General features: G+C 45.4%; 1 protein-coding gene across 1 annotated transcript in view; it reads right to left on the minus strand.

The window, feature by feature from the left end:
- Positions 1–20,000, minus strand: part of LOC135534755 (type II inositol 3,4-bisphosphate 4-phosphatase-like) — a gene marked incomplete at its 3' end in the record, with an annotated part of 30,316 nt that overhangs the window by 2,637 nt on the left and 7,679 nt on the right. The window contains exons 7-10 of the mRNA XM_064961638.1: positions 19,534–19,761; positions 11,564–11,702; positions 9,828–10,054; positions 4,465–4,588 (exon numbers count right to left, since the gene is read on the minus strand). Coding sequence (XP_064817710.1) covers positions 4,465–4,588; positions 9,828–10,054; positions 11,564–11,702; positions 19,534–19,761 — 718 coding nt within the window. The remainder of the gene's footprint in view (positions 1–4,464; positions 4,589–9,827; positions 10,055–11,563; positions 11,703–19,533; positions 19,762–20,000) is intronic.

Here is a 20,000-nt window from a genome sequence, read left to right on the forward strand (position 1 = left end):
TATCTAGGTTCGGAGACAGTTCTGTGTGTGTGTGTGTGTGTGTGTGTGTGTGTGTGTGTGTGTGTGTGTGTGTGTGTGTGTTGTGACAAACTGAAAACAGGTTTTAAGAACTACCTTATTTACATAAGTATTCAGACTCTTTGCTATGAGACTCGAAATTGAGCTCAGGTGCATCCTGTTTCCATTGATCATCCTTGAGATGTTTCTACAACTTGATTGGAGTCCACTTGTGGTATATTCTATTGATTGGACATGATTTGGAAAAGCACACACCTGTCTATAAAAGGTCTCAGAGTTGACAGTGCATGTCAGAGCAAAAACCAAGTCATGAGGTCGAATGAATTGTCCGTAGAGCTCCGAGACAGGATTGTGTCGAGGCACAGAACTGGGGAAGGGTACCCAAAACATTTATACAGCATTGAAGGTCCACAGTAACACAGTGGCCTCCATCATTCTTAACTGGGAGAAGTTTGGAACCGCCAGGACTCTTCCTAGAGCTGGCCGCCCGGCCAAACTGAGCAATCGGGGGAGACGGGCTTTGGTCAGTGAGGTGACCAAGAACCCGATGGTCACTCTGACAGAGCTCCAGAGTTCCTCTGTGGCGATGGCAGAACCTTCCAGAAGGACAACCATCTCTGCAGCACTCCACCAATCAGGCTTTTATGGTAGAGTGGCCAGACAGAAGCCACTCCTCAGTAAAAGGCACATGACAGCATGCTAGGAGTTTGCCAAAAGGTACATAAAGACCCAGACCATGAGAAACAAGATTCTCTGGTCTGATGAAACCAAGATTGAACTCTTTGGTCTGAATGCTAAGTGTCACATCTGGAGGAAACCTGACACCAACCCTACGGTGAAGCATGGTGGTAGCAGTATCACTATGGTGAAGCATGGTGGTAGCAGTATCACTATGGTGAAGCATGGTGGTGGCAGCATCAGTCAGGATCGAGGGAAAGATTAACAGAGTAAAGTACAGAGAGATCCTTAATGGAAACCTGCTCCTGAGCACTCAGGACCTCAGACTGGGGGCGAAGGTTCCCCTTCCAACAGGACAACGACACTAAGTACACAGCCAAGACAACGCAGAAGTGGCTTCGGGACAAGTATCTGAATGTCCTTGAGTAGCCCAGCCAGAGCCCGGACTTGAACCTGATCGAACATCTCTGGAGAGACCTGAAAATAGTTGTGCAGCGACGCTCCCCATCCAACCTGACAGAGTTTTAGAGGATCTGCAGAGAAAAATGAAAACTCCCCAAATACAGGTGTGCCAAGCTTGTAGCATCATACCCAAGAAGACTCGAGGATATAATCGCTGCTTTGACAAAGTACTGAGTAAAGCGTATAAATTCAAATGTAAATGCTCGACCGGGAGGTCCGTGGGACGACGCACAACTAGCGTCGTCCGGGTTAGGGAGGGTTTGTAGCCAGGTGCACAGTGTTTCCTCCGACACATTGGTGCGGTTGGCTTCTGGGTTGGATGTGCGCTGTGTTAAGAAGCAGTGCGGCTGGTTGGGTTGTGTATCGGAGGACTCATGACTTTCAACCTTCGTCTCTTCCGAGCCCGTACGGGAGATGTAGTGATGAGACAAGATAATAATTACTAACAATTGGATACCATGAAATTGGGGAGAAAAAGGGGGTAAAATTAAAATTAAAATAAAAAACTAAGTGGCTCGGGGAACAAAACATGGATATTTTGGGTCCATGGCCAGGAAACACCCCAGACCTTAATCCCATTGAGAACTTGTGGTCAGTCCTCAAGAGGCGGGTGGACAAACAAAAACCTACAAATTCTGACAAACTCCAAGCATTGATTATGCAAGAATGGGCTGCCATCAGTCAGGATGTGGCCCAGAAGTTAATTGACAGCATGCCAGGGCGGATTGCAGAGGTCTTGAAAAAGAAGGGTCAACACTGCAAATATTGACTCTTTGCATCAACTTCATGTAATTGTCAATAAAAGCCTTTGACACTTATGAAATGCTTGTAATTATACTTCAGTATTCCATAGTAACATCTGACAAAATTATCTAAAGACACTGAAGCAGCAAACTGTTCTCAACTTTTGGCCACAACTGTATATATATATTTTTTTTTATTTATTTCACCTTTATTTAACCAGGTAGGCTAGTTGAGAACAAGTTCTCATTTGCAACTGCGACCTGGCCAAGATAAAGCATAGCAGTGTGAACAGACAACACAGAGTTACACATACAGACTTTGTGAAAATTCATATTTGTGTCATTCTCAAAACTTTTTGCCACGACTGTAGATACATTATGTATATATATATAGATGCATTATGTATAGATATAGTATGTATAGATATAGATATGTTATGAAAAGATATATATATATATAGATACATTATGTATAGATATAGATACATTATGTATAGATATAGATATGTTATGAAAAGATATATATAGATACATTATGTATAGATATAGTATGTATAGATATAGATACATTATGTATAGATATAGTATGTATAAATATAGATACATTATGTATAGATATAGATAGATACACTATGTATAGATATAGTATGTATAGATATAGACACATTATGCACAGATATATATAGATGTAGATACATTATGTATAGATATAGGTAGATATAGATACACTATGTATAGCTATAGATACATTATGTATAGATATAGATACATTATGTATAGATATAGTATGTATAGATATAGATACATTATGTATAGATATAGATATATATAGATAGAGATATATATATACATTATGTATAGATATAGATACATTATGTATAGATATTTATATAGATATAGATAGATAGATATAGATACATTATGTATAGATATAGATACATTATGTATAGATATATATATACATTATGTATAGATATATATATACATTATGTATAGATATATATATATTATGTATAGATATAGATATATTCTGTATAGATATACAGTGCCTTGCGAAAGTATTCGGCCCCCTTGAACTTTGCGACCTTTTGCCACATTTCAGGCTTCAAACATAAAGATATAAAACTGTATTTTTTTTGTGAAGAATCAACAACAAGTGGGACACAATCATCAAGTGGAACTACATTTATTGGATATTTCAAACTTTTTTAACAAATCAAAAACTAAAAAATTGGGCGTGCAAAATTATTCAGCCCCTTTACTTTCAGTGCAGCAAACTCTCTCCAGAAGTTCAGTGAGGATCTCTGAATGATCCAATGTTGACCTAAATGACTAATGATGATAAATACAATCCACCTGTGTGTAATCAAGTCTCCGTATAAATGCACCTGCACTGTGATAGTCTCAGAGGTCCGTTAAAAGCGCAGAGAGCATCATGAAGAACAAGGAACACACCAGGCAGGTCCGAGATACTGTTGTGAAGAAGTTTAAAGCCAGATTTAGATACAAAAAGATTTCCCAAGCTTTAAACATCCCAAGGAGCACTGTGCAAGCGATAATATTGAAATGGAAGGAGTATCAGACCACTGCAAATCTACCAAGACCTGGCCGTCCCTCTAAACTTTCAGCTCATACAAGGAGAAGACTGATCAGAGATGCAGCCAAGAGGCCCATGATCTCTGGATGAACTGCAGAGATCTACAGCTGAGGTGGGAGACTCTGTCCATAGGACAACAATCAGTCGTATATTGCACAAATCTGGCCTTTATGGAAGAGTGGCAAGAAGAAAGCCATTTCTTAAAGATATCCATAAAAAGTGTTGTTTAAAGTTTGCCACAAGCCACCTGGGAGACACACAAAACATGTGGAAGAAGGTGCTCTGGTCAGATGAAAAACAAAATTGAACTTTTTGGCAACAATGCAAAACGTTATTATATCTATACATAATATATCTGTAACGGCTTTCTTTAGGTGAAGGAGAGTCGGACCAAAATGCGGCGTGGCTGTTTAGATTCATGTTTTAATGAAACAAAGGAAACACAAACACTACAAAACAAGAACCGTAACACGAAATCCGAAAAACAGCCTATACTGGTGCAAAGTAACACAGAGGCAGAAACAAGGACAATCACCCACGAAACACTCAAAGAATATGGCTGCCTAAATATGGTTCCCAATCAGAGACAACGATAAACACCTGCCTCTGATTGAGAACCACCTCAGACAGCCATAGACATTGCTAGAAAACCCCACTAAGCCACAATCCCAATACCTATGGAAAAAAAACCAAGACAAAACACACCACATACCAAAACCCATGTCACACCCTGGCATGACCAAATAAAGAAAGAAAACACAAAATACTAAGACCAGGGCGTGACAATATCTATACATATATTATGTGTATATATGATATGTCTATATCTATATCTATACATAATGTATCTATATCTATACATAATGTATCTGTGTGTGTGTGTGTGTGTGTGTGTGTGTGTGTGTGTGTGTGTGTGTGTGTGTGTGTGTGTGTGTGTGTGTGTGTGTGTGTGTGTGTATAACTCACTGTAGGTGCTGAGCAGTCCTTCAAACTGTGTGATGAGCCCAACCTCACAGAGCTGCAGCAGGAAGCCTTTATCCTCCAGACCCGAGTACAGCCTCAATACAAACCCACACACCACCGCACACAGCTAGAGAGACGGGAGGGAGAGAGAGAGGGGAGGGAGGGAGAGAGAGAGGAGGGAGAGAGGGGGGGAGGGAGGAGGGAGGGAGGGAGAGAGACGAGGGAGGGAGGGAGGGAGAGAGAGAGAGGGAGGGAGGGAGGGAGGGAGGGAGGGAGGGAGGGAGGGAGGGAGGGAGGGGAGAGAGGAGGAGGGAGGGAGGGAGGGAGAGAGAGAGAGGGAGGGAGGGGGAGGGAGGGAGGGGAGGGAGGGAGGGAGGGAGGGGGAGGGAGGGAGGGAGGGAGGGAGGGAGGGAGAGAGGGAGGGAGGGAGGGAGGGAGGGAGGGAGGGAGGGAGGGAGGGAGAGAGGCGAGGGAGGGAGGGAGGGAGGGAGACGAGGGAGGGAGGAGGGAGACGAGGGAGGGAGGGAGGGAGGGAGGCGAGGGAGGGAGGGAGGGAGGGAGGGAGGGAGGGAGGGAGGGAGGGAGGAGAGACGAGGGGGAGGGAGGGAGGGAGGAGGGGGAGGAGGGAGGGAGGGAGGGAGGGAGGGAGGGAGGGAGAGAGGGAGGGAGGGAGGGAGAGAGGGAGGGAGGGAGGGAGGGAGGGAGGGGAGGGAGGGGGAGGGGGGAGGGAGGGAGAGAGAGACGAGGGAGGGAGAGAGGGAGGGAGAGGGGGAGGGAGGAGAGAGGGAGGGAGAGAGGGAGGGAGGGAGGGAGAGAGGGAGAGAGGGAGGGAGAGAGGGAGGGAGGGAGAGAGGGAGGGAGGGAGAGAGGGAGGGAGGGAGGGAGAGAGGGAGGAGGGAGGGAGGGAGGGAGAGGAGGGGGAGGAGGGAGGGAGGGAGGGAGGGGGAGGAGGGAGAGGGAGGAGGGAGAGAGGCGAGGGAGGTAGGGAGGGGAGGAGGGAGGGAGGGAGGGAGGGAGGGAGGGAGGGAGGGAGGGAGGGAGGAGGGAGACGAGGGAGGGAGAGAGGCGAGGGAGGTAGGGAGGGAGGGAGGGAGACGAGGGAGGGAGAGAGACGAGGGAGGGAGAGAGGGAGGGAGACGAGGGAGGGAGAGAGGGAGGGAGAGAGGGAGGGAGGGAGGGAGGGAGGGAGGGAGAGAGACGAGGGAGGGAGGGAGGGAGGGAGGGAGGGAGAGAGAGGAGAGGGAAAGAGAAAGGGGGAGAGAGAGGTGAAGAAGAGAGAGTGGGGAGGGATAGGGAGATAGAGAGGTAGGGAGCAAGTGAGAGAGACAGAGGGAGGGAGAGGGGGATAGAGAGTGAGGGGAGGAAGATAGGAGAGAGATAGGGATGGAGAGGGAGGCGAGAGAGAGGGGGATAGGAGAGACATATTGAAAGATACATTAAAGGACGTAGGTCCTGTTAGGGACCACCTGGCTGAAGACCACGTGTTAAAGATCTAACCAAACATGTTAGAGATCTAACCAAACATGTTAGAGATCTAACCAAACATGACCACATGTTAGGATCTAACCAAACATGACCACATGTTAGGATCTAACCAAACATGACCACATGTTAGAGATCTAACCAAACATGACCACATGTTAGAGATCTAACCAAACATGACCACATGTTAGAGATCTAACCAAACATGACCACATGTTAGAGATCTAACCAAACATGACCACATGTTAGAGATCTAACCAAACATGACCACATGTTAGAAATCTAACCAAACATGACCACATGTTAGAAATCTAACCAAACATGACCACATGTTAGAAATCTAACCAAACATGACCACATGTTAGAAATCTAACCAAACATGACCACATGTTAGAGATCTAACCAAACATGACCACATGTTAGAGATCTAACCAAACATGACCACATGTTAGAGATCTAACCAAACATGACCACATGTTAGGATCTAACCAAACATGACCACATGTTAGAGATCTAACCAAACATGACCACATGTTAGAGATCTAACCAAACATGACCACATGTTAGAGATCTAACCAAACATGACAACATGTTAGAAATCTAACCAAACATGACCACATGTTAGAGATCTAACCAAACATGTTAGAGATCAAACCAAACATGACCACATGTTAGAGATCTAACCAAACATGACCACATGTTAGAAATCTAACCAAACATGTTAGGATCTAACCAAACATGACCACATGTTAGAGATCTAACCAAACATGACCACATGTTAGAGATCTAACCAAACATGTTAGAGATCTAACCAAACATGACCACATGTTAGAGATCTCACCAAACATGTTAGGATCTAACCAAACATGACCACATGTTAGAGATCTAACCAAACATGACCACATGTTAGAAATCTAACCAAACATGACCACATGTTAGAAATCTAACCAAACATGTTAGAGATCAAACCAAACATGACCACATGTTAGAGATCTAACCAAACATGACCACATGTTAGAAATCTAACCAAACATGTTAGGATCTAACCAAACATGACCACATGTTAGAGATCTAACCAAACATGACCACATGTTAGAGATCTAACCAAACATGTTAGAGATCTAACCAAACATGACCACATGTTAGAGATCTCACCAAACATGACCACATGTTAGAGATCTAACCAAACATGACCACATATTAGAGATCTCACCAAACATGTTAGGATCTAACCAAACATGACCACATGTTAGAGATCTCACCAAACATGACCACATGTTAGAGATCTAACCAAACATGACCACATATTAGAGATCTCACCAAACATGTTAGGATCTAACCAAACATGACCACATGTTAGAGATCTAACCAAACATGACCACATGTTAGAGATCTAACCAAACATCTAACCAAACATCTAACCAAACATGACCACATGTTAGAGATCTAACCAAACATGACCACATGTTAGAGATCTAACCAAACATGACCACATGTTAGAGATCTAGCCAAACATGACCACATGTTAGAGATCTAACCAAACATGACCACATGTTAGAAATCTAACCAAACATGACCACATGTTCGGATCTAACCAAACATTACCACATGTTAGAGATTTTTATTTATTTACATTTGTTTTACTAGGCAAGTCAGTTAAGAACAAATTCTTATTTTCAATGACGGCCTAGGAACAGTGGCTTAACAGAACGACAGATTTGTACCTTGTCAGCTCGGGGATTTGAATTTGCAACCTTTCGGTTACTGGTCCAACACTCTAACCAAACATGTTAGAGATCTAACCAAACATGTTAGAGATCTAACCAAACATGACCACATGTTAGAGATCTAACCAAACATGACCACATGTTAGAGATCTAACCAAACATGTTAGAAATCTTACCAAACATGACTACATGTTAGAGATCTTACCAAACATGACTACATGTTAGAGATCTAACCAAACATGACCACATGTTAGAGATCTAACCAAACATGACCACATGTTAGTGATCTAACCAAACATGACCACATGTTAGAAATCTAACCAAACATGTTAGGATCTAACCAAACATGACCACATGTTAGAGATCTAACCAAACATGACCACATGTTAGAGATCTAACCAAACATGTTAGAGATCTAACCAAACATGACCACATGTTAGAGATCTCACCAAACATGTTAGGATCTAACCAAACATGACCACATGTTAGAGATCTAACCAAACATGACCACATGTTAGAAATCTAACCAAACATGACCACATGTTAGAAATCTAACCAAACATGTTAGAGATCAAACCAAACATGACCACATGTTAGAGATCTAACCAAACATGTCCACATGTTAGAAATCTAACCAAACATGTTAGGATCTAACCAAACATGACCACATGTTAGAGATCTAACCAAACATGACCACATGTTAGAGATCTAACCAAACATGTTAGAGATCTAACCAAACATGACCACATGTTAGAGATCTCACCAAACATGACCACATGTTAGAGATCTAACCAAACATGACCACATATTAGAGATCTCACCAAACATGTTAGGATCTAACCAAACATGACCACATATTAGAGATCTCACCAAACATGTTAGGATCTAACCAAACATGACCACATGTTAGAGATCTAACCAAACATGACCACATGTTAGAGATCTAACCAAACATGTTAGGATCTAACCAAGCATGACCACATGTTAGAGATCTAACCAAACATGACCACATGTTAGGATCTAACCAAACATGACCACATGTTAGAGATCTAACCAAACATGACCACATGTTAGAGATCTAACCAAACATGACCACATGTTAGAGATCTAACCAAACATGACCACATGTTAGAGATCTAACCAAACATGACCACATGTTAGAAATCTAACCAAACATGACCACATGTTAGAAATCTAACCAAACATGACCACATTTTCGGATCTAACCAAACATTACCACATGTTAGAGATTTTTATTTATTTACATTTATTTTACTAGGCAAGTCAGTTAAGAACAAATTCTTATTTTCAATGACGGCCTAGGAACAGTGGCTTAACGGAACGACAGATTTGTACCTTGTCAGCTCGGGGATTTGAATTTGCAACCTTTCGGTTACAGGTCCAACACTCTAACCAAACATGTTAGAGATCTAACCAAACATGTTAGAGATCTAACCAAACATGACCACATGTTAGAGATCTAACCAAACATGTTAGAAATCTTACCAAACATGACTACATGTTAGAGATCTTACCAAACATGACTACATGTTAGAGATCTAACCAAACATGACCACATGTTAGAGATCTAACCAAACATGACCACATGTTAGTGATCTAACCAAACATGACCACATGTTAGAGATCTAACCAAACATGACCACATGTTAGAGATCTAACCAAACATGTTAGAAATCTAACCAAACATGACCACATGTTAGAGATCTAACCAAACATGTTAGAGATCTAACCAAACATGACCACATGTTAGAGATCTAACCAAACATGTAAGAAATCTAACCAAACATGTTAGAAATCTAACCAAACATGACCACATGTTAGGATCTAACCAAACATGTTAGAGATCTAACCAAACATGTTAGTGATATAACCAAACATGACCACATGTTAGAGATCTAACCAAACATGTTAGTGATCTAACCAAACATGTTAGTGATCTAACCAAACATGTTAGTGATCTAACCATACATGTTAGAGATCTAACCAAACATGCTAGAGATCTAACCAAACATGTTAGAGATCTAACCAAACATGTTAGTGATCTAACCAAACGTGTTAGTGATCTAACCAAACATGACCACATGTTATCAACTATCCAAGAGCCCCCCCCCCCCCCCATCCCACCACACTACTCACTGCCTGGCTGAAGACAGCATCTCGTCTGTGTGTCAGTGCCTGACCGCGGCAGGCTGATGCTGCTGCCCCCTGTAGGAGGACGAAGGTCATAGCACACCGGGCCCTCTCCACCGCGTCACTCACACACTCCTTCAGAGTCACAACTAGAGGGAGGAGTTGTTCTTGCCACGAAGGGGACGGGTCTGGAAGAGGGGCGAGAGAGGCCTGCCAAGGAGCGCGGGAAGTGTCTGGAAGAGGGGCGAGAGAGAGTTCAAATCCATTCAATTATCTGTGGAACGAATGATTTCAGAAACTTAATAAAAGTTGCAAACAGAAATGGATCCTTCATTAAAGTTCTCCCCAATCTGAATCGGTCAGATTGATTGAAGATATAGTAACCTTTCCATTCACTTATAGATCTTTTCTTAAGGAACCAAGGAAGGAAGGATGAAGGAACCAAGGAAGGAAGGATGTAGGAATCAAGGATGTAAGAACCAAGGAAGGATGTAGGAACCAAGGTAGGAAGGATGTAGGAACCAAGCTAGGAAGGATGTAGGAACCAAGGAAGGAAGGATGTAGAAAACAAGGAATGAAGGATGTAGGAACAAAGTTAGGAAGGATGTAGGAACCAAGGAAGGAAGGAAGGATGTAGGAACCAAGGATGTAGGAACCAAGGAAGGAAGGATGTAGGAACCAAGGTAGGAAGGATGTAGGAACCAAGGAAGGAAGGATGTAGGAACCATGGTAGGAAGGATGTAGGAACCAAGGTAGGAAGGTTGTAGGAACCAAGGTAGGAAGGATGTAGGAACCAAGGTAAGAAGGATGTAGGAACCAAGGAAGGAAGGATGTAGGAACCAAGGTAGGAAGGATGTAGGAACAAAGATAGGAAGGATGTAGGAACCAAGGAAGGAAGGATGTAGGAACCAAGGAAGGAAGGATGTAGGAACCAAGGAAGGAAGGATGTAGGAACCAAGGTAGGAAGGATGTAAGAACCAAGGAAGGAACGATGTAGGAACCAAGGAAGGAAGGATGTAGGAACCAAGGAAGGAACGATGTAGGAACGAAGATAAGAAGGATGTAGGAACCAAGGTAGGAAGGATGTAGGAACAAAGATAGGAAGGATGTAGGAACCAAGGAAGGAAGGATGTAGGAACCAAGGAAGGAAGGATGTAGGAACCAAGGTAGGAAGGATGTAAGAACCAAGGAAGGAACGATGTAGGAACCAAGGAAGGAAGGATGTAGGAACCAAGGAAGGAACGATGTAGGAACGAAGATAAGAAGGATGTAGGAACCAAGGTAGGAAGGATGTAGGAACAAAGATAGGAAGGATGTAGGAACCAAGGAAGGAAGGATGTAGGAACCAAGGAAGGAAGGATGTAGGAACCAAGGTAGGAAGGATGTAAGAACCAAGGAAGGAACGATGTAGGAACCAAGGAAGGAAGGATGTAGGAACCAAGGAAGGAACGATGTAGGAACGAAGATAAGAAGGATGTAGGAACCACGGAAGGAAGGAGGTAGGAACCAAGGAAGGAACGATGTAGGAACCAAGGAAGGAAGGATGTAGGAACCACGGAAGGAAGTATGTAGGAACCATGGTAGGAAGTATGTAGGAACCAAGGTAGGAAGGTTGTAGGAACCAAGGTAGGAAGGATGTAGGAACCTAGGAAGGAAGGATGTAGGAACCTAGGAAGGAACGATGTAGGAACCAAGGAAGGAAGGATGTATTTCTGAAGTATTGCTACAGTTTGGGGCCGTACCAGTGTTGTGTGAGGTGGTGGTGACATCATTCTGTGTCTGTGAGGTCACTTCCTGTTTCCTGTTCTCCCTCTCCTGGAGCCGGTCCACCATGGCGATGATGCAGTTCAGACTCATAGCAACGTTAGCCCACACCCTGTCCTAAACACACAACGTTAGCCCACCTTGTCCTAAACACACGTTAGTCCACACCTTGTCCTAAACACACACAACGTTAGCCCACACCCGGTCCTAAACACACAACGTAAGTCCATACCCTGTCCTAAACACACAACGTTAGCCCACACCCTGTCCTAAACACACAACGTTAGCCCACACACGGTCCTAAACACACAACGTAAGTCCATACCCTGTCCTAAACACACGTTAGTCCACACCTTGTCCTAAACACACACAACGTTAGCCCACACCCGGTCCTAAACACACAAAATAAGTCCATACCCTGTCCTAAACACACAACGTTAGTCCACAACTTGTCCTAAACACACAACGTTAGTCCACACCCTGTCCTAAACTCACGTTAGTCCACAACTTGTCCTAAACACACACAACGTTAGTCCACACCTTGTCCTAAACACACACAACGTTAGCCCATACCTTGTCCTAAACACACACAACGTTAGCCCACACCCTGTCCTAAACACACAACGTTAGCCCACACCCTGTCCTAAACACACGTTAGTCCACACCTTGTCCTAAACACACACAACGTTAGTCCACACCCTGTCCTAAACACACAACGTTAGCCCACACCTTGTCCTAAACACACACAACGTTAGTCCACACCCTGTCCTAAACACACACAACGTTAGCCCACACCCTGTCCTAAACACACAACGTTAGTCCACACCCTGTCCTAAACACAAAACGTTAGTCCACACCCTGTCCTAAACACAAAACGTTAGTCCACACCCTGTCCTAAACACACAACGTTAGTCCACACCTTGTCCTAAACACACACAACGTTAGTCCACACCCTGTCCTAAACACACAACGTTAGTCCACACCCTGTCCAAAACACACACACAACATTAGTCCACACCCAGTCCTAAACACACAACGTTAGTCCACACCCTGTCCAAAACACACAACGTTAGTCCACACCCTGTCCTAAACACACACACACAACGTTAGTCCACACCCTGTCCTAAACACACAACGTTAATCCACACCCTGTCCTAAACACACAACGTTAGTCCACACCCTGTCCTAAACACACAACGTTAGTCCACACCCTGTCCTAAACACACACAACTTTAGTCCACACCCTGTCCTGAACACACACACAACGTTAGTCCACACCCTGTCCTGAACACACACACAACGTTAGTCCACACCCTGTCCTAAACACACAACGTTAGTCCACACCCTGTCCTAAACACTCAACGTTAGTCCACACCCTGTCCTAAACACACAACGTTAGTCCACACCCTGTCCTAAACACACAACGTTAGCCCACACCCTGTCCTAAACACACACACAATGTTAGTCCACAACCTGTCCTAAACACACAACGTTAGTCCACACCCTGTCCTAAACACTCAACGTTAGTCCACACCCTGTCCTAAACACTCAACGTTAGTCCACACCCTGTCCTAAACACACAACGTTAGTCCACACCCTGTCCTAAACACACAACGTTAGCCCACACCCTGTCCTAAACACACACACAATGTTAGTCCACAACCTGTCCTAAACACATACACAATGTTAGTCCACACCCTGTCCTAAACACACACACAACGTAGCCCACACCCTGTCCTAAACACACAATGTTATCCCCAACCCTGTCCTAAACACACAACATTAGCCCACACCCTGTCCTAAACACACAACGTTAGTCCACACCCTGTCCTAAACACACACACAACGTTAGTCCACACCCTGTCCTAAACACACACACAACGTTAGTCCACACCCTGTCCTAAACACACAACGTTAGTCCACACCCTGTCCTAAACACACACACAACATTAGTCCACACCCTGTCCTAAACACACACACAACGTAGCCCACACCCTGTCCTAAACACACAATGTTAGCCCCAACCCTGTCCTAAACACACAACATTAGCCCACACCCTGTCCTAAACACACAACGTTAGTCCACACCCTGTCCTAAACACACACACAACGTAGCCCACACCCTGTCCTAAACACACAATGTTATCCCCAACCCTGTCCTAAACACACAACATTAGCCCACACCCTGTCCTAAACACACAACGTTAGTCCACACCCTGTCCTAAAACACACACAACGTTAGTCACACCCTGTCCTAAACACACACACAACGTTAGTCCACACCCTGTCCTAAACACACAACGTTAGTCCACACCCTGTCCTAAACACACACACAACATTAGTCCACACCCTGTCCTAAACACACACACAACGTAGCCCACACCCTGTCCTAAACACACAATGTTAGCCCCAACCCTGTCCTAAACACACAACATTAGCCCACACCCTGTCCTAAACACACAACGTTAGTCCACACCCTGTCCTAAACACACACACAACGTTAGTCCACACCCTGTCCTAAACACACAACGTTAGTCCACACCCTGTCCTAAACACACACACAACATTAGTCCACACCCTGTCCTAAACACACACACACAACGTAGCCCACACCCTGTCCTAAACACACAATGTTAGCCCCAACCCTGTCCTAAACACACAACATTAGCCCACACCCTGTACTAAACACACAACGTTAGTCCACACCCTGTCCTAAACACACACACAACGTTAGTCCACACCCTGTCCTAAACACACAACGTTAGTCCACACCCTGTCCTAAACACACACACAACATTAGCCCACACCCTTTCCTAAACACACACACAACATTAGTCCACACCCTGTCCTAAACACACACACTACGTTAGCCCACACCCTGTCCTAAACACACAATGTTAGCCCACACCTTGTCCAACACACAACATTAGCCCACACCCTGTCCAACACACAACATTAGCCCACACCCTGTCCAACACACAACATTAGCCCACACCCTGTCCTAAACACACAATGTTAGTCCACACCCTGTCCTAAACACACACACAACGTTAGTCCACACCCTGTCCTAAACACACAATGTTAGTCCACACCCTGTCCTAAACACACACACAACGTTAGTCCACACCCTGTCCTAAACACACACACACAACGTTAGTCCACACCCTGTCCTAAACACACAACATTAGACCACTCCCTGTCCAACACATTAGCCAACACCCTGTCCAACACATTAGCCAACACCCTGTCCAACACATTAGTCAACACCCTGTTCAACACATTAGTCAACACCCTGTCCAACACATTAGTCCACACCCTGTCCAACACATTAGTCCACACCCTGTCCAACACATTAGTCCACACCCTGTCCAACACATTAGTCCACACCCTGTCCAACACATTAGTCCACACCCTGTCCAACACATTAGTCCACACCCTGTCCAACACATTAGTCAACACCCTGTCCAACACATTAGTCAACACCCTGTCCAACACATTAGTCAACACCCTGTCCAACACATTAGTCCACACCCTGTCCAACACATTAGTCAACACCCTGCCCAACACATTAGTCCACACCCTGTCCAACACATTAGTCCACACCCTGTCCAACACATTAGTCAACACCCTGTCCAACACATTAGTCCACACCCTGTCCAACACATTAGTCCACACCCTATCCAACACATTAGTCCACACCCTGTCCAACACATTAGTCCACACCCTGTCCAACACATTAGTCCACACCCTGTCCAACACATTAGTCAACACCCTGTCCAACACATTAGTCAACACCCTGTCCAACACATTAGTCAACACCCTGTCCAACACATTAGCCAACACCCTGTCCAACACATTAGTCAACACCCTGTCCAACACATTAGTCAACACCCTGTCCAACACAGTAGTCCAGACCCTGTCCAACACATTAGTCAACACCCTGTCCAACACATTAGTCAACACCCTGTCCAACACATTAGTCCACACCCTGTCCAACACATTAGTCCACACCCCTGTCCAACACATTAGTCCACACCCTGTCCAACACATTAGTCAACACCCTGTCCAACACATTAGTCCACACCCTGTCCAACACATTAGTCCACACCCTGTCCAACACATTAGTCAACACCCTGTCCAACACATTAGTCCCACACCCTGTCCAACACATTAGTCCACACCCTGTCCAACACATTAGTCCACACCCTGTCCAACACATTAGTCCACACCCTGTCCAACACATTAGTCAACACCCTGTCCAACACATTAGTCCACACCCTGTCCAACACATTAGTCCACACCCTGTCCAACACATTAGTCAACACCCTGTCCAACACATTAGTCCACACCCTGTCCAACACATTAGTCAACACCCTGCCCAACACATTAGTCCACACCCTGTCCAACACATTAGTCCACACCCTGTCCAACACATTAGTCCACACCCTGTCCAACACACAACATTAGCCCACACCCTGTCCAACACACAACATTAGCCCACACCCTGTCCTAAACACACAATGTTAGTCCACACCCTGTCCTAAACACACACACAACGTTAGTCCACACCCTGTCCTAAACACACAATGTTAGTCCACACCCTGTCCTAAACACACACACAACGTTAGTCCACACCCTGTCCTAAACACACACACACAACGTTAGTCCCACCTGTCCTAAACACACAACATTAGACCACTCCTGTCCAACACATTAGCCAACACCCTGTCCAACACATTAGCCAACACCCTGTCCAACACATTAGTCAACACCCTGTTCAACACATTAGTCAACACCCTGTCCAACACATTAGTCCACACCCTGTCCAACACATTAGTCCACACCCTGTCCAACACATTAGTCCACACCCTGTCCAACACATTAGTCCACACCCTGTCCAACACATTAGTCCACACCCTGTCCAACACATTAGTCCACACCCTGTCCAACACATTAGTCCACACCCTGTCCAACACATTAGCCAACACCCTGTCCAACACATTAGCCAACACCCTGTCCAACACATTAGTCAACACCCTGTCCAACACATTAGTCAACACCCTGTCCAACACATTAGTCCACACCCTGTCCAACACATTAGTCCACACCCTGTCCAACACATTAGTCCACACCCTGTCCAACACATTAGTCCACACCCTGTCCAACACATTAGTCAACACCCTGTCCAACACATTAGTCCACACCCTGTCCAACACATTAGTCCACACCCTGTCCAACACACAACATTAGCCCACACCCTGTCCAACACACAACATTAGCCCACACCCTGTCCTAAACACACAATGTTAGTCCACACCCTGTCCTAAACACACACACAACGTTAGTCCACACCCTGTCCTAAACACACAATGTTAGTCCACACCCTGTCCTAAACACACACACAACGTTAGTCCACACCCTGTCCTAAACACACACACACAACGTTAGTCCACACCCTGTCCTAAACACACAACATTAGACCACTCCCTGTCCAACACATTAGCCAACACCCTGTCCAACACATTAGCCAACACCTGTCCAACACATTAGTCAACACCCTGTTCAACACATTAGTCAACACCCTGTCCAACACATTAGTCCACACCCTGTCCAACACATTAGTCCACACCCTGTCCAACACATTAGTCCACACCCTATCCAACACATTAGTCCACACCCTGTCCAACACATTAGTCCACACCCTGTCCAACACATTAGTCCACACCCTGTCCAACACATTAGTCAACACCCTGTCCAACACATTAGTCAACACCCTGTCCAACACATTAGTCAACACCCTGTCAACACATTAGTCCACACCCTGTCCAACACATTAGTCAACACCTGCCCAACACATTAGTCCACACCCTGTCCAACACATTAGTCCACACCCTGTCCAACACATTAGTCAACACCCTGTCCAACACATTAGTCCACACCCTGTCCAACACATTAGTCCACACCTATCAACACATTAGTCCACACCCTGTCCAACACATTAGTCCACACCCTGTCCAACACATTAGTCCACACCCTGTCCAACACATTAGTCAACACCCTGTCCAACACATTAGTCAACACCCTGTCCAACACATTAGTCAACACCCTGTCCAACACATTAGCCAACACCCTGTCCAACACATTAGTCAACACCCTGTCCAACACATTAGTCAACACCCTGTCCAACACAGTAGTCCATACCCTGTCCAACACATTAGTCAACACCCTGTCCAACACATTAGTCAACACCCTGTCCAACACATTAGTCCACACCCTGTCCAACACATTAGTCCACACCCTGTCCAACACATTAGTCCACACCCTGTCCAACACATTAGTCAACACCCTGTCCAACACATTAGTCCACACCCTGTCCAACACATTAGTCCACACCCTGTCCAACACATTAGTCAACACCCTGTCCAACACATTAGTCCACACCTCCTGTCCAACACATTAGTCCACACCCTGTCCAACACATTAGTCCACACCCTGTCCAACACATTAGTCCACACCCTGTCCAACACATTAGTCAACACCCTGTCCAACACATTAGTCCACACCCTGTCCAACACATTAGTCCACACCCTGTCCAACACATTAGTCAACACCCTGTCCAACACATTAGTCCACACCCTGTCCAACACATTAGTCAACACCCTGCCCAACACATTAGTCCACACCCTGTCCAACACATTAGTCCACACCCTGTCCAACACATTAGTCCACACCCTGTCCAACACATTAGTCCACACCCTGTCCAACACATTAGCCAACACCCTGTCCAACACATTAGCCAACACCCTGTCCAACACATTAGTCAACATTCCAACACATTAGTCAACACCCTGTCCAACACATTAGTCAACACCCTGTCCAACACATTAGTCTGTCCAACACATTAGTCGTCCAACACATTAGTCCACACCCTGTCCAACACATTAGTCAACACCCTGTCCAACACATTAGTCCACACCCTGTCCAACACATTAGTCAACACCCTGTCCAACACATTAGTCCACACCCTGTCCAACACATTAGTCAACACCCTGTCCAACACATTAGTCCACACCCTGTCCAACACATTAGTCCACACCCTGTCCAACACATTAGTCCACACCCTGTCCAACACATTAGTCCACACCCTGTCCAACACATTAGTCCACACCCTGTCCAACACATTAGTCCACACCCTGTCCAACACATTAGTCCACACCCTGTCCAACACATTAGTCCACACCCTGTCCAACACATTAGTCCACACCCTGTCCAACACATTAGTCCACACCCTGTCCAACACATTAGTCCACACCCTGTCCAACACATTAGTCCACACCCTGTCCAACACATTAGTCCACACCCTGTCCAACACATTAGTCCACACCCTGTCCAACACATTAGTCCACACCCTGTCCAACACATTAGTCCACACCCTGTCCAACACATTAGTCCACACCCTGTCCAACACATTAGTCAACACCCTGTCCAACACATTAGTCAACACCCTGTCCAACACATTACTCAACACCCTGTCCAACACATTAGTCCACACCCTGTCCAACACATTAGTCAACACCCTGTCCAACACATTAGTCCACACTGTCCAACACATTAGTCCACACCCTGTCCAACACATTAGTCCACACCCTGTCCAACACATTAGCCAACACCCTGTCCAACACATTAGTCCACACCCTGTCCAACACATTAGTCCACACCCTGTCCAACACATTAGTCCACACCCTGTCCAACACATTAGTCCACACCCTGTCCAACACATTAGTCCACACCCTGTCCAACACATTAGTCCACACCCTGTCCAACACATTAGTCAACACCCTGTCCAACACATTAGTCCACACCCTGTCCAACACATTAGCCAACACCCTGTCCAACACATTAGTCTACACCCTGTCCAATATACTGAAGAGAAGGTCAACAGATCTTACCCACTCTTCTTCCTCGTCATACTCCGTGTGTTGGGGGATGGATTCCTGTCGCCGTATCGACGGCCGTAACCCGTCCTGATTGGCAGAGGAGAGCCTGGGACCCGTCCCATTACCGTGGGTTACATGGGCGTGTCCGTTGCTGAGGTGGTAGGCAGGCCTTGCCGTGTGGAGAGCCAACAGGGCGTTCTTTACCAGCTCATCTTTCAGAGCGTGAACAAAATGTTCAGTCTGCATAAAGGGGTGACATAAGCTTTACATAACTGGCACTTAAAATACAGTTTTTATTTATTTAAACCTTTATTCAACCAGGCAAGTCAGTGAAGAACAAATTCTTATTTTCAATGACGGCCTGGGAACAGTGGGTTAACTGCCTGTTCAGGGGCAGAACGACAGATTTTGTACCTTGTCAGCTCGGGGATTTGAACTTGCAACCTTCCGGTTACTAGTCCAATGCTCTAACCACTAGG

The sequence above is a fragment of the Oncorhynchus masou genome, unplaced genomic scaffold, assembly GCF_036934945.1.
Source record: "Oncorhynchus masou masou isolate Uvic2021 unplaced genomic scaffold, UVic_Omas_1.1 unplaced_scaffold_3927, whole genome shotgun sequence".
Lineage (NCBI taxonomy): Eukaryota > Metazoa > Chordata > Actinopteri > Salmoniformes > Salmonidae > Oncorhynchus > Oncorhynchus masou.